The following is a 15567-nucleotide window of genomic DNA, read 5'->3' on the forward strand; positions in this document are numbered from 1 at the left end:
TCCCACACAACATTCCCATGCATTGTGTATGCATAACAGACAACAACAACAATAACAACACCTACAAACACCGACTTGTTAAAGGCATGCATAAACATACATATATATACATTTAGATGTGTATGTGTATGTCTTTATGAAAAGAATTGAGAAAGGCCCAAAATAGTAATCGGAGTTGCAGGATCAGCAGCTCAAGCAGAGTAGCAATGAGCATGAACCTGCGCAAAGTTTGCTGTTTGCTGAGTTGGTGCGCAGCAAGTGTATAGAAACACACATATGCACATTAGGGTGGTTTAGACAAAATTAAACATATACAAACTTAGGTGGGATATAAATATTTGTATATTAATAACAAAATGAGGATCAGTTATCTTGCCTCACTCACGGATTTATAGCTTTTTAGGCGCTTTATTTTTTGTTGCCAAAATAATCACGCACCCTAATGTATGCTACCTACATATAGTGTGTATGTGTATTGCGATTTATGCATTGTAATTGTTGTAGCCAGATATTTACACTGTTATCGACAACAACAACGAAATTTAAAATCAGAAAAAATACACAACAATAAAAGCAAAGTAGCAACAACAACAAAGCGGCAACGAATTCTCATCAGCATGTCAACACTCTCAAGTGTGTGTGGGAATTCTTACGCAGCAGCGCAAATGAACAAGTGAAATGAGAAACCACGCCTACGCACACAAAAGCCACCAACACACGCACACACACATGCATGCAGCGAGCGCTGCAACGCCGGGCACACATATGCCACGCAGAGAGGTGTGCGTGTGAATTAACGATTATTAATGCATGCGAAAGGATACGAAAAAGGATAAACGCTCTGAAAGGAAATGAATTTTAATAGATTTTTATTCACTTTTGATTTTTTCCCCAATACTGGCTCTGTCGAGGCGAACGTGTGAATTTAGTGGCTCAGGTGGAGAGCGAATGGCTTTGTACATATGAGTGTGTGTGTGTGTGTACGTTCGATTGAGGATCAGTGCAGCCGTATGTGAGTGCTTACACGCTTCATGTGCATAGCGGAAAAGGAGTATGTTTGTTCCGCTATCAGTTCGGCACTGCAGGTGTATGCGTGTGTGTCTTTGTGCAAGTAATTCAAGCATTTGCCCCGCTGCTGCTTCGCAACGGAAGTGCTGCTGTCGTGGCAGCACGCAAATCGAGTGACTGCCACACGCTTACTCCACCGACAATTGAAGGCGGAAGTCAATTTGTTTGCATTTACAAGGATTTCCCATTGAAATACAGTGACGTTGTCTGTCTGTTAGCCCACGAAGGGTTTCAAATTTAGTTTTTGACTGCGTAATTATAAAAGATTGTATTGAAGCTTTTGCGTTCACTTAGATTTTTTTGCTAAGATATCTCACAAGATTTCCCACGTCACTGTTGACAGTCATAACTTCGAGGTCGTAGATAATTTCGTATACCTGGGAACCAGCATCAACAACACGAACAATGTCAGCCTCGAAATCCAGCGCAGAATAACTCTTGCCAACAGGTGCTACTTTGGACTGAGTAGGCAATTGAACAGTAAAGTCCTCTCTCGACGAACCAAAATCAAGCTCTACAAGTCGCTTATCATTCCCGTCCTGCTTTACGGTGCAGAAGCTTGGACGATGTCAACATCAGATGAGACGACACTAGGAGTTTTCGAGAGGAAAATTTTGCGCAAGATTTATGGTCCTCAGAACATTGGCAACGGCGAATACCGCAGACGATGGAACGATGAGCTGTACGAGTTATACGACGACATTGACATAGTTCAGCGAATAAAAAGACAGCGGCTACGCTGGCTAGGTCATGTTGTCCGAATGGACGAAAACACTCCAGCCCTGAAAGTGTTCGATGCAGTACCCGCCGGAGGAAGCCGAGGAAGGGGAAGGCCTCCACTCCGTTGGAGGGACCAGGTGGAGAGCGACCTGGTTACACTTGGGATCTCCAACTGGCGCCGAACTGCAAAGGAGAGAGACAGGTGGCGCACTATCGTCGATTCGGCTATAACCGGCTAAACGGTTGCAACGCCAATCACATACATCACATCTCACATATTAACCGATATGTACGGTATAAAGTCCAACGGAAGTTTCAAAATCCATATACATATGTATGTGGTATACGAGGTCTAAAGAAAGTATTGACCTGTTTTTGTCCATTTCTGGCACAGAGTGCTTATATGAAACACATCTTGTTTATTTGTTTATAGAATATCTGAGAGATTTATCGATATTCTCGTGAAAAAATGAGCCACAAGTACTGAGGTCCTCACGTTCGCTGTTTAGGGTCTTTAAGGGTTAAAGTCCGATTTTGGCGATTTTCAGACGTGCGATGTTGCACTAGAAAGACAGTATTTATGTAAAGTTTATGTACCGTTATCCCCACTGGTGCTTAATTTACATATATATTGTACGGTGAACGAATCAGAAGGACTTCAGAATTGTGTTATAAAAAAAGTAGGCGTGATTGTGAACCGAATTCGTTCATTATCAAACTATACCATTAGAATGTCCAATAAATGTATTGAACCGAATTTCGTTGAAATTGGACGAGTAGTTTGTGACAGATGGGTTTTGACCCTTTTTATACCCTGAACAGGGTATATTAAGTTTGTCACGAAGTTTGTAACACCCAGAAGGAAGCGTCGGGGACCCTATAAAGTATATATATAAATGATCAGTATGTTGAACTGAGTCGATTTAGCCATGACCGTCTGTCTGTCTGTCTGCATATATACGAACTAGTCCTTCAGTTTTTAAGGTATCGTTTTGAAATTTTGCAGATGTTATTTTCTCTTCAAGGAGCTGCTCATTTGTCGGAACTGCCGATATCAGACCACTATATCATATAGCTGCCATACAAACTGAACGATCGGAATCAAGGGCTTGTATGGAAAACTTCCGCATTTTACTACATATCCTCACGAAATTTGGTGTGAGTTATTGCTCATAGAAATAATTCAATCTCCGAAAAAATTGTTCAGATCGGTGCACTATAGCATATAGCTGCCATACAAACTGAACGATCGGAATCAATGGCTTGTATGGAAAATTTTCGCATTTGACGTGGTATCTTCACGAAATTTGACATGAATTACTGCTTAAGGTAATAATATAATCTCCGAAGAAATTGTTCAGATCGGTTAACTATATAACCTTAATGTTTCTAGCAAACAACCCGGCTAAAAAGCATTAGTTAAATGTTTTCTTTTATTTTTCCTTACTTTTTCTTACGTCTTTAGATTTGCTTAAACACATAGTTACTAAAAGAAATGCACCTGTGAAGGGTATATTAGCTTCGGTACAGCCGAAGTTAACGTTTTTTCTTGTTTGTACCATCTTTATCATAAAATTACCTTACTGTATTAAAACACTATCAGTAGTTTTCAACATAACCTTTGTGTGGTTACACTTTCCCCAAAAAATAATCCTCCAAATATATGATCCCCTGTACCAAATTTTGAGTTTTAGGTTATCATATTATTCCGTAGGCGTGGCAGTGGTTACTTCATTTTTACCTAAGTTATCGCTTGCACGGAAGGACAGACAGTCATGCGGATTTCAACTCGTCTCGTTATCCTGATCATTTTGATATATATAGTATAACACTATGTCTAACACATTTAGTTTTAGAACTTACAAACAACCGTTATGTGAACAAAACTATTGCGCAATATTTGCTAGAGTATAGATATTGAAAACACCTTTCTGACCTGTAAATGATGCACATTTTGCGGTCTTTAACGAGGTAAATCTAATTCGCCCAATCTAATAAAGTACAGTGCCACAATCTACAGCCAGTTACTAAAGTGTTCTTAATAATCTGTCACACGCTGTACGTAGTCGAACGTATGCTTGTGTATGCTGTGCGGAAACGGCCTTCAATCAAAATTATTCGCACTTTGTGGGAACATACATACTTGCGCATACGATTACATACAAAAGTGATATTTGCTTGACTGCGCGATACGCTTATAAAAAAATTGCACGCATTTTGATAAGACGCGCGTGTGTTTGTGCCGCCATAATTCGTATTACTCACAAACGTACAAATATACATACATACATACAGCTGTTTCAATTATTGATAAGTGTGTACGGAATTAGCTCAACTCCGTTTATCGTTGCTATAAAAAGGCAATCCACGCCGGGAAATTGCGATATATCCACGCTGTTGGACAACAACAAAGTCGAGCGCGAAAGCTTTCAGTGAATTCAACGCAAACGCAGTGTACGAAGACAGGCAGGCAGACCCACAGGCGTTTTTCAGGCGATCAAGTCCACATCACACTCGAATATACAAAGCGAAATAATAACTTACTATGTTCCACTTTGTATGTATTTTGGTTGGATTTTCGAGATTTTTGTACTTTAAACGTAATTTCTTTAACATTTAGAACAATACAGTTATACAACTATTTGCATTTATGCTACTCCTCTCACTGCAAAGTACGACCGCGCGATCGCTACTTGACCACGAAGCACTGTCAAGCACGAGAGACCCTAGCATTGTCACTGAGTTCCCACACGCTGTCAACGAGCTAATTTTACACGAATTGGACGAATCTTTGTTGAAGTTGTCCAATGTTTATATGCAGGCGCTCTTCTCCGGCACACACACCGCTGAGTTGGCGGCGCAGTTGGATGCGATGGAGCTGCGTTTCTACGATTTGCTGGACACGCTTTACAGGGAGCATCGCATGTCGGAGTATATAAATTATAAGGACGAGGTTAAGCGTCAAATGATTGTCTACACTTTGCTGAAGAAGCTCTTTGGATACGCGAACGTTGATGAGTCCACGTAGGCAGTTGTTGAAGGTGGCGGATGTAAGCTATCAAAAGATCAAGAGGCGGTCAGCGTCAGCAGCAGTCAGCTAATGGGTTGCGCAATGATCACAGAACAGCTGACTTTCAACCAAGCGAGTGGTGTCATTGCGTCCGTCAAATGTCATCAAATGGTGTGTGAGGTGGTTAATGAAATCAGGTTTTTGATTGTGACATCTAAAGGGAGCGTCACTTGCAAGCGCAAACAGTGAAATCTCTTGGATATATACATAAGTATTTTTTTATATAGATTCTAAAGTTATTGCCCAAGCATTATGAATGGTATGTACTTAGTATGAGAGTTGAAATAATTGTGCGTTCAATAAAAAATATTTCAATTAGATGGCACTGAAGCGAGGCAGAATATTATCCTCTCATATTTTCCATAAATAAAAAGCAATTATTATTATTTTTTAATTTTCAGTAAATTTATTTCCGCTTTTGGTTTACATCATCATTCGTACAGTGCTAAGAATTATATAAATATGCGTGTAAACATCGTCAAACAAACATTTTTATATGCTTTATATCATATTTTCTGTACAAAAATGTTTTCTAATTTTTTTTTTTTTACAAATACAATTTGCATGTCTCTCTAACGGAATTCAATACTCAATGTTACAAGAATACACACACTCAATATGTTTTTTTCAACTCTTGATCTTATTCCCGATCTTCAGACTAAACATAAAACAAACGAACAGAAACGCTAAATAAAACTGTAGATATTTCACTTGTTTGGTATTACTAGTCAATGAAAACATCAAATCGAAAATATCCATTAAATATTAAATATATATATATATACATAAACATATGACAAAATTGAACAAACTTAGACGAGCATAACTACATAAACGCTTCATTATTGAAACAAACACAAAAACAAAGACAAAACGAAATATGCAAATGTTAAAGTGGTTATGTAAGCGATGGCATTATATATATATATATGTACATAGGAGTAGGATTACATAGGCATCTTACTAATGGAATAACCAAAATGAAGCGTCTGCTTAACGACTAAATGCGAGTTTGCAGTGTTCCATCTCAAAAGTCATATACAAAACACTAATAAATGTACAAAACATACAAAAACAAATATCAAATATGAAAGAGACAAAGAAAAACCTTAAAACTTAACATTGACATTGTGAACAGAAACAAAATAGTTGTTGTTGCACTGAAAAATCTCGTTAAAAAACTTCGCTTTCATCAATAAGCCGTTAAGTTGGCCAGCTATTCCGCAAGAATAGCTGAACGCTTTGTCGCATGAAGCACACAGCACCGCAGCTTTGCCGTCTCGAAATCGCACTTTGCGCCTGTCAAAGTCGACCAGTTCAGCGCATCACCAGGGTCGCCACATGTTATCGCCGTCCTCTTTCAGCTCCTGCAATTTGTACTTTTGCTTGACCAGAGCGACGTCCGTGGACACCGCGCTGTGTTTATGCGATTCCAAAGCGATGCGTTTGCTTGCTGGGGTCTCGCACGCATCGCTCGAGTCCGCTTCGTCGTCCAGTGAGCGTTTCAATGAAACGTTCGCAGCGAATTCGACGCCACTGTCACTGCTGGTGTTACAACTGTTGGCGGCACTGCCGCTGGTGGAGGACACCTGTTGCTGTTGCAAATGCAACGACAATTTGGCAGTGCTGCTGGGCACTGATGAGAGCGATGCGGTGGAGCAGGTCAGCAGCGATGACTCGGCGCTGGTTGGTGTCGAGAATACGCCGGAGAAGCTGTGCTCCTGCGTATGGTCGCCGGTCACGTCGAGTGGTGGAGTGGCTGGTCGTGAGCCGGTGAAGTCGGAGCTGGTGTGCATCAGTGAGTCTTCGCCCTGGCTGGACACCGATGAGATGGGGCTGAGCGGTGGGCTGTTGGTGGCAGTGGAGCTCTGATGATGCAGTTGATGCGACGGTGCAGCGCGTTGTTGCTGTTGCTGTGTCTGCAGCACGTTTGTGGCCAAGAAGCCGGCATTACCATTCAGTTGGGCGCCACTAACGGCGGCTGCCACATTCACTTGTAGCTGCGTAGGCGCGACTGGCGGTCTGCTGAAAGCGCTCAAACGCTTGTAATTCGCCGCAAAGTCGTTGATGGGCACGCTTGTTGGCGGCATAGCCGCAGGCGCTGCCGAGACTGCTGCAGTAATTGGGGATGTTGCTGTGCTGGCGTTTCTGCCTTGCGGGAAGTTGGCAAATGGTGCTGCATTGTTGTTGTTGCTCATAATATTCGCATGCGCGGACGTCGGCATAATGAGCGCGAATTCGCCGGATGGCAAACGCGACGGTATCAATTGAACGCCACCCATTTGCACTGGTGGCATGGCCGTTGCTGCTGCGGCGCTGAGGTTGCTGCCGAAGCTGCCATTGTTGCCATTGTTGTTATTGTTGTTCAAGTCTTGTGGCTGTGGCATCGGCGGAAATAGCGGTGCAGGCGCGTCGGCAGTAGCCATTGCCAGTGGATTAGCGGACAATGCGGCACCGAAGAGACTGCTCGACGCAGACATGCCCATGCCTAGTTGGCCGCGATAACCATTATTGAAGTTGCTCATCGAGCCAATTTGTTCCAAGTTGCTGGCGCAGTTGTTGAGATGGTTGGAAAGACGCTGCCTCACCATGACATCAACGCCGTCCAATTGGTTAATATAGCGATTGACCTCCTCGGCGCATTCAATGAAGCCGGTCTTGAATTTGTGCACTACCGTGGGATCAGTTTGAATGGCCATGTTGAGCTGTTGCCGCTGAACTGATTGCAGATGCTTAACGGTCATCTCCAGAATGTCGGCCTTCTCCAGTTTGGTGTGACGTGCGGGCTGAAGAAAGAAAAATAATATTTAATAAGTATTTACTTCTTTGGAATTCTGAGATAAAATAATAGTGGAAGTATAATAGCGCCATGTTATCAAAATTAAGAGGAAATTAATGCTACGGAAATGATTGAAGAGTAAAGCATTTCTCTTGGAAAATTGGACTTCTTTCGACACAAAATATTCCAGCAAGATTTGCTGTCGCGTGGGTTCATATTGTACAAAGTCCGGTCTTGAGAAAAGTCTACGTAATAACTAAGAAATATCGATTCGAAGTCTTCTGCTTTCTTTAAGCTTTCCGGCTTTCATATCGCTTCATTGCAATTTGCTTTGCTTTCAAGTATTTCACATATTTCCGCGAATTGCAGAAAATTCTTTTGATCTTGCGCTATTTGACATGTAAAGTTGTTGTTGTAGGATTTGTTTCTTTTGTTCCACAAAGCTTCTAATTGATTGCAATTTGTATGGAAAATCCCAGCATAAGCCTCAAGCACAACAAAAAACAAAATCACAGTACGAACAGAATCAGAAGGCGATAGTGAAGAAGAGCTTCGGCTCACAACCTAACACACACACATGTATGTGCATAAACGACTGCGAGAACTGACCACAAAACTGCTGAAGTGGCGACTATAGATTTAGGTGCGAGTTAACAGAATCCCTTAAAAATATCAGTATACTTTTTGTTGTTGCTTTTGGCTGCCAGAAGAAACAATGATCGCTGATGATCGGCACACGATCGTGACAGACCGTAAAAGAAGGGCAAGACAAGGCAAAATACCGTGTTGTTGGGAGGCTGGGAGTGCAAGCTGAGCTGAGGCAACTGCGAACGGGTGCGCTGTCAGGCGATGTGTGAAGCTACTTGTTGTCGGTGGCAGATCAGCTAAACACCTCGCCACATACACGTGTAGTATATACGCGCCCAGAAGAAGTTGTAAGCACACAATCTCACCCGGGTGTCTTTGCGATCTCGTTCGAGCCAAATGCTACAAGATGGCAAAGTGCAATTGTTCTGTGGTTTGTTGTCTTTTCTCATTCTCATTCTCGTTGCTTTTATTGTGCCGGCGAGCTGCAAACGAACACAGGCAATCAGTGCAAGTTTGCGAAATTCAACATCAGCAAAGTCCTCATCGTCTTTGCTTTTTTGTTGTTTTTCGTTTGACTGCTGATTTTTGCTGATTCACAAGCCGCTCCATAAGTGCTTTTGTATGTGTGTCTGTGTGTGTTTGCTGACCAAGTTTCCCACGCAACACGTTTACCTTCGATTTTGTTGTTGTTGTTGCTTTATCGTTCACATCATTGTTGTTGTTCATATTGTTTACTTTTTGCTACTCCTTCGTCTGAGACGTCGGAAAGCGAGTGGCGATCTTCTGCACGATCAGCCACCAAATTCAAGTTCGCTCTCAACCAAATGCGACGGCGTTTCATAATAATGATGATCACACAATAATTATCATTTTCATCATCATAATCGGTATGTTGGCCAATGTTGGTTCTTGTGTTGTTGGCGTTTTTTCTCACACTTAGCACACAGCAGGATAATTTTTTTTATTTTTCGTTTTGTCTCTCACTATTTTTTCGTGTCTTATAAACAACGAGCGCTTCTTGGATTCTCACTTTTTGTTTTATTTTTTGTGTCTTTCGTCGTCACAATGACCCGAAACAGGTTCCCACTCAATGGCCTCGCAATTTTCTCATATTGCCCTTTAGCCCGAAACAAGTGATTTTATGATGATCGGCAATCGTTTGCTTTTATCAACGCCGCCAGCGCTGCCGTCGGCTTGTTCAACGTACACACAAAGGACATGCGTTTTTTTTTTTTTTTGCTGAGCCATTCTACCGTCCCCAACTACACGCTTTCTGCGTTACGGTGTCTTTAAAGGAATTTTACACTCAATTTAATTGTTTATAATAACAAGGGAATAAACTCGTACTTGTTCACTTGCCAACAACACACACTGGCCGCATCAAAGGCGTACTGGCGTGGCGCACCGCAGGACACTCCAACAGCAAGCAGCGAGCACATTAGCGTGCGAACCACTTGATCTTGCATGGTTTTGTTTTTTGTTGTGTTTGGTAATTGATTCTATTGAAATTTGACGCCACTCACTAATTGATTTCGGCAGTTTAATGACATTCTCCTAGCCACGAATTAAGTATTCTTTGTTTGATACTTTTAAATACAATTCATACTTGTCTAGTGCACACACTCTTACATAAATCGGCATAAATCAGCGAAGCTTATCAGTAAGTTTACTTGCTCTATTGAACTCAGCAATTTATAAACTAATTATTGATTTTTGCTGATCTCTACTGATCTTTGTAGAACGCTATCGTTTCGATTTTGTCTTAAAAGTAGTTTGGATTTGTGTTTACGCTAATCAGTAAGAGAAATGAAAACAGGGACTTCCCCCAACTGAAGGTGTAGCTATACTAATTCTATAAGGCGCTATCAGATCTTGATTTAAGAATAAAAATACTTTCAAAAACTTACGTCTTTCTTCATCGCTTCCAATATTAGTGATTTCAGTTCGTTCAGGCAGTGATTTATGCGCGCACGCCGTCTCTTCTCCATAATTGGTTTGTTTGTCTGCAAAAATAAGGAATAAAAAGTGAGCAGCATGTCTATTCATTGAGACGGGAAGATTATATGGTGGATATAATATAAACATGGAAAGTTGCGATGTATGGAGCATTATCTTGGACCATCGAAGTAGCCTCAAAAAAATCAAAAAGTTGTACATGATAAAATATTTACACTTTCAGGTTTCTCATGAATCAAATATGATGACATATTCTCCTCTTGTTGGTGCTCGGTTTCACGAATAGAATCTACAAGCTTTCACTTAAGAACTCTGGATGTTTGAACATTATCTTCCGGAGACTTTAACCTGACCATCAAGAAATTCTCAATAATTTCAAAATTGCTTAGCGTCGAGAATTCGCAATTAACATTTCGTGAGGTTAGTAATGAAAAAAAGAAGAAAGTGAAGAACATTTGATATTAAATCCCATTGGAGCAAGGCCACGAAAGTATAATTTTCGAGTTATTTGTTACTGAATCGCATGTAAAGGTGAATGTTTTGAATTTTTTTTTGAAAAATTTTCAAAATTGCTTCCAAAACACAAATTTTGTTCCAATTGCAATTGGGTTGTCGAACTCAGTCTCACACTTTTATCCCACTTTTTGTACAGTTTTGAGTTGTTGAAGCTCTTCTTCCGTTAAGAAATTGTTCACTAATATCATACAACATTTCTTATTTTTCAATTTTATGTACCTTTCTCAACTCAGCTTTCGAAAGCCCATGCGGATTGGATTGACCCTGTCCATTGCCGCTTGCACCGTTATAGCTGTCGCTGTAACCGTTGGAGCAGTCGAAATCGTCGTCCGAATTAAAATCGTTTTTGTAATCCATTTTTGTAGTTTCAATATTTGCAAGTTGTTGTTTGTTGTTTATCCAGAGAATGTAACGGTTTCGTTAACGAAAAAACACTTTCAACAGCAACAAAAAAGTTTGATATTTTCTAACGCATGCGCACACATTTAGCATAAAATGGGTTAAATTAAATATTTTCAAAAACACAACACTTAACAGAAAACTTTGGTCTACACACAAGCGACTTAAGCGCAGTGTTATTTTATATTTTGCTTTTTATTGCACAAAATTTCACAATATATCTTCAATATATTTCAACAATCCATCAGTTGTGCCTCAACATTTCATTATTTTATTTTTGGTGATTTCTTATTCGCAAACACTTAACGAACTTTCGTAAATTCGTAAACAAATCGCTTAGTTCGAAATAGTCGCTTGCATACTTTGGCAGTTCTTAAGCAGCGCGCACAACACACGACCACGCGCGTTCAACTCCAGCAGGATACTGATCATCAGGATAGCGCACACTCAGAACGATCCTTACGTTTTGGCCGAACGGTGCTTACGAAGCGTTGCTGCCAATAGAACGACGAGGATCGTCACAGCGCCGTTTGACGAGCATGCGCACGAAGTCAGCAAGCCAAGCACACACGACTTGCACACGAACAAACGACGGCTCCTTTACGTATTTTCTCACGCTCAGCTCAAAACCGGCTGCCTTCGCACGTTTATTTTACCTGAGTCTGCGTCTGAGTGCTCTGCCAGCACGCCCGTGAGTTATGATGTGCTGTTTGCCGGCGCGATGGTGTTGGTGTGCGTCGTCGTGAGACTCGTTCGCGCAGCCAACAAGACTCTTAGTCAAGGCGTACAGGTAAGCAGGCGTTGCTGTCTTCTATCTACTTTTCCTTCTGTCTTGCTGCCACCGCTTTTGGATGTGTTCGGAAGTATGTATCTTCTGCGCTGGGAGGCGCTCACCGAAATGCTTGAGTATGTGATAGCCGCGTCTGCGAAACTGCGCTTACTGTAACTGTGGCGGCGCACTGAAGTCGAGTGTGTGTGAATTTTGATGAAATGTATCGGCGTTGCGGCAGCGACGGAGGCGACATTCCAGCGCGAAGAGGGCGAAATTCCTCTGCATGGTCACTTTCCGGTAATCGCAATGGATGTGGGTGCTTGTGTGTGTGTGTGTGCCTGCTGCTTGCCACGTATATTACCCCTATTGTCATCAATTTTATGACCAAATCAACGGGTTACACACACACACATACAATATATTAGCATTTCCATTTATTTAAATGACGGATATGAGCGCAGAAATTGATACAGCACAACGAAAGCGAAATCACTCAACTCAACTGGAGTGATTTGAATACGCATTCATTCATATTTTAATATACATATACATATATATATATATGTATAAGTTCTAGGAATTGGCTATGTAAAGCCCCCGCTTAAGTGTAACAAAGTGACTTAATTTGCAGGGAAAAAACAACGCGTACCAATTCAAAATTATTTAAACGGATGTTGTGGCATGTGAAGAATTTACACATATGTACTTACATACATACAAACATACGAAAGAATTACTCGATTTTTTGACGACTTACACAAATATACACGGTTAACAGTTAGTGGGAAAAGTATAAAAAAATTCAAAAATTATTTCATAAATTCTCTAGACTTTTACGGGAATATAAATTTCGATATAATATATTAATTTTTATTTAACGATTTTTTTTTTAATTTTTGTTACAATAAAAAGACTGATCTCCAAGTCATGACTTCTCCCGTAATTTGCTGCATTATTATAATGTGAATTTCCAATATATTCATAAAGTAATTGGGTTCGCTTGCAGCTTCCCGACAGCCAACGTCATTCGTGTGAAGTATACAATACCGAGTTCTTTGATTGGGGTGTCGGGTAGGTAAGAAAACTTTCTTTTGCGCTCACAAGCAGACACACACACACACTTAAGTGGCGTGCACATATGATGTGCCTCATCGATCGACAGCTGCACCTCAAGACATATCATAACTTGGGCTGTACGCAGCCCATGGCATGGGCGACTCTCAAGGAGGAGGGTAGGTGATCGGTCGGTCGGTCGAATGGTTGGCTGATTGGTACATCGATATGGGGGTTGGGATTTTGTGTGAGGCGCATGCACTAAGATTAAGATTTCGGCACAAAAGAAGCAATGAAAAAGCAGAAGTCATTAAGGGCGCTGGGCTGCAGTTGACGGTGGGTTGCAGGCGAGTAACAGCTGTCGCGGCAATAATTAAAATTAGGCGTGGGAAAGTGTGAAACGCTTGCGGCTGAGACAGCTAAAGGTATATGTACATATATATACAATTCATTTAGTTTATTTGTTTTTAAGTCTCATACAATTTGCACGAGTCAGACGCGTTGCTGCTTTTATAGACATATACGTGGCGCCTGCGCACAAGTCGTATTGCAATTTTGATTTTTTGCAGAGTATTGCATTTGGCAGCTGCCACATTTGGCAGAAATGTTAGATGCGAGTCCAATCTTATTGTAAACAATATAAAATAATAAATAACAATGATTAGAAGGTTCTTTAGACCCGTCTAATGAGTGATGAATAGTGGTAAATCGAATTGGACGTAAGGAAGTTGGAAAGCTTTTTGCCTTCTGTGTTTGGAATCAATCAGTACTCAATCTCTCTTGGCAAGTATAAATTCATTGTTCAAGATCTCTGTTATGGAACTCCTGGATATTATTTAAAATGTCTATATTTTATGAAGTTGTCGAGAGTTAATGTTAAAAAAATATATTGGCTTGGAGAAAATGGAAGTTAGATGTTAATTTGTCTGTAAATTCAGTTTTGAACCACAGCGGACGAAGCCCTCATGATGAAGAATGACTCGGATTTATGTATGTAATAGGCGTAGAAACCGTTTATGCGATTATAACTCTCTTTTTCTCGCAATTCGGCGCCAGTTGGAAATACTAAGTGAAACCAAGTCGCTCTCCCACCTGACCATTCCAACGGAGTGGAGGTCTTCTTCTTCCTCAGCTTCCACCAGCGGGTACTACATGGAACACTTTCAGAGCTGGGCTGGCTTCGTCCATGCGAACAACATGAGCTAAACATCTTAGCCGCTGTCTTTTTATACGCTGGATGCCAATAACGCCGTATATATCGTACCGCTCATCGTTCCATCGTTTGCCGTAATCGAAGGCTGCCAAGGTTCAAATATAACCATTTTAAAATTATGAAGGGCTTTCCTAAAGATACTGGTCTAACATATCTATCTTTTCAATTTGTATCTTTGTGCGAGAATGTATGCTCTTGTGTGCAGGTGGCGTTAATGTTCAATCTCTGCAGATATCCACATCTATAAACTGGCATAAATATTTTGTGATTCTTATTTACGTACGTTAAACGCACGATTTACACATTAAAATACGCAAGAAATCGACATATTCTTGTGCAATGCAAGTTTCAAGCAGAGTAATACATATACATATGTCCATATACATTTGCTCTACTTCGAATATCACATCACAGCGAAATGCATGTTTAGCTTACACGTTTTTGTTTCACCTTCTTTTGAAAAAGTGTGAGAAGACCACAAATGGGCGCAACGAAAGAATTCAATAATGCGCTGCTGCCTTAAGAAGCCTCATTTTTATTACTCCGCATCTTATTTCGCTACGATCGACAACCTTAACCTCAAAACGAAGACGCTGCTGCCAGACGCCCAGCCGGCTCACCGGCAGCCCTTGCACAAATTGTGGGCCATGTGAGAGCCGACAGGCACGTTTTGTACGTGAAGTTTTCGGCTGCCGCTTGGCAGACGCGTCCATGCGCCAATTCTCGCGGTCTCTTAAACCCAATAAGTGCAGATGTATGTACGCTTGTATGTACATATGTAAACACACTGCAACCGCGGCAGATCGTTAATCCATGAATTGAGTTGTTGTGGCTGCGGTTCCTGCTGCTCGTTTATTTTTAGCTACTGCATTAAAGCGTTAAAAATGTAAGGCATTTCAGAAGTGCGACGAACGACTACCAAAACCAGCTATGGGAACTTTTTTTGTGGATTTTGCGGGGAGAAGATGCTTAAGGGAAGCCGTGCGCCCAATTATGAATATTTTTTATGAATTACATAAATATAAGAATGTATATATCAATCAACGGCGAATGTGTCCTTTTGGGAGGCGTTAGAGAGGTCTCTATGCTTTTCTCACAGTTAATGTCAAAGGATTCCTACCTTATGGACACCCGCATTCGCCTCAGAACGTGAGAAAAGCGTGAGATATATTTTTTGTTATAGATTTTGAGTTTTCTATTTCTGCTTCTATAAAAAATTTGGTCTTGATACACGTATAAAGCGTTCCATTTAATTGAGCGGACATAGCGTTTTCCTCGTGCATATTATTCCAAACGCCATCAGAAATAATGTGATTCTCATGTTGTGGAATCGTGTGAAGATTCTAACATCTGTTTCACTTTAATCACAAAAAGGATCAAGCAAAAGGCAGCATAGAATGCAATGCAATTAATTGACACTAACAACTGACTCA

General features: G+C 40.9%; 3 protein-coding genes across 10 annotated transcripts in view; 2 read left to right on the forward strand and 1 right to left on the reverse strand.

Annotated features, from left to right (window-relative positions):
- Positions 1–4156: 4156 nt before the first annotated feature.
- On the forward strand, positions 4157–4852 carry LOC105213358 (uncharacterized). The gene is made up of 2 exons (XM_011186099.3): positions 4157–4345; positions 4409–4852. Exons 1-2 carry the CDS (start codon positions 4334–4336, stop codon positions 4814–4816), a joined length of 420 nt encoding a protein of 139 aa, XP_011184401.2. The 5' UTR covers positions 4157–4333; the 3' UTR covers positions 4817–4852.
- A 409-nt stretch (positions 4853–5261) lies between these two features.
- Positions 5262–12278, reverse strand: LOC105213357 (protein deadpan). 5 transcript variants are annotated; one of them, XM_011186098.3, is made up of 3 exons: positions 10917–12278; positions 10133–10228; positions 5262–7644 (listed from the first exon to the last, which is right to left on the reverse strand). In XM_011186098.3, exons 1-3 carry the CDS (start codon positions 11052–11054, stop codon positions 6184–6186), a joined length of 1695 nt encoding a protein of 564 aa, XP_011184400.2. In that variant the 5' UTR covers positions 11055–12278; the 3' UTR covers positions 5262–6183. The 5 variants fall into 5 exon arrangements, with proteins under 5 accessions (XP_011184400.2, XP_054089121.1, XP_054089122.1 ...); XM_054233146.1 differs by lacking the exons at positions 10133–10228; positions 10917–12278 and adding an exon at positions 9749–9844; XM_054233147.1 differs by lacking the exons at positions 10133–10228; positions 10917–12278 and adding an exon at positions 9573–9732.
- LOC105213350 (pneumococcal serine-rich repeat protein) overlaps positions 10156–15567 on the forward strand; it is a 289615-nt gene continuing 284203 nt past the window's right edge. For 2 of the 4 annotated variants that reach the window (XM_054233139.1, XM_054233142.1), the window contains exons 1-2: positions 10178–10351; positions 10405–10601. The gene's annotated coding sequence lies outside the window, so the exon portion shown is untranslated. Of the gene's footprint in view, positions 10352–10404; positions 10602–15567 lie in introns of all 4 variants that reach the window. The other 2 variants (XM_054233140.1, XM_054233143.1) reach the window with 2 other exon arrangements.

This window comes from Zeugodacus cucurbitae, chromosome 6 (assembly GCF_028554725.1).
Source record: "Zeugodacus cucurbitae isolate PBARC_wt_2022May chromosome 6, idZeuCucr1.2, whole genome shotgun sequence".
Taxonomy (NCBI): domain Eukaryota; kingdom Metazoa; phylum Arthropoda; class Insecta; order Diptera; family Tephritidae; genus Zeugodacus; species Zeugodacus cucurbitae.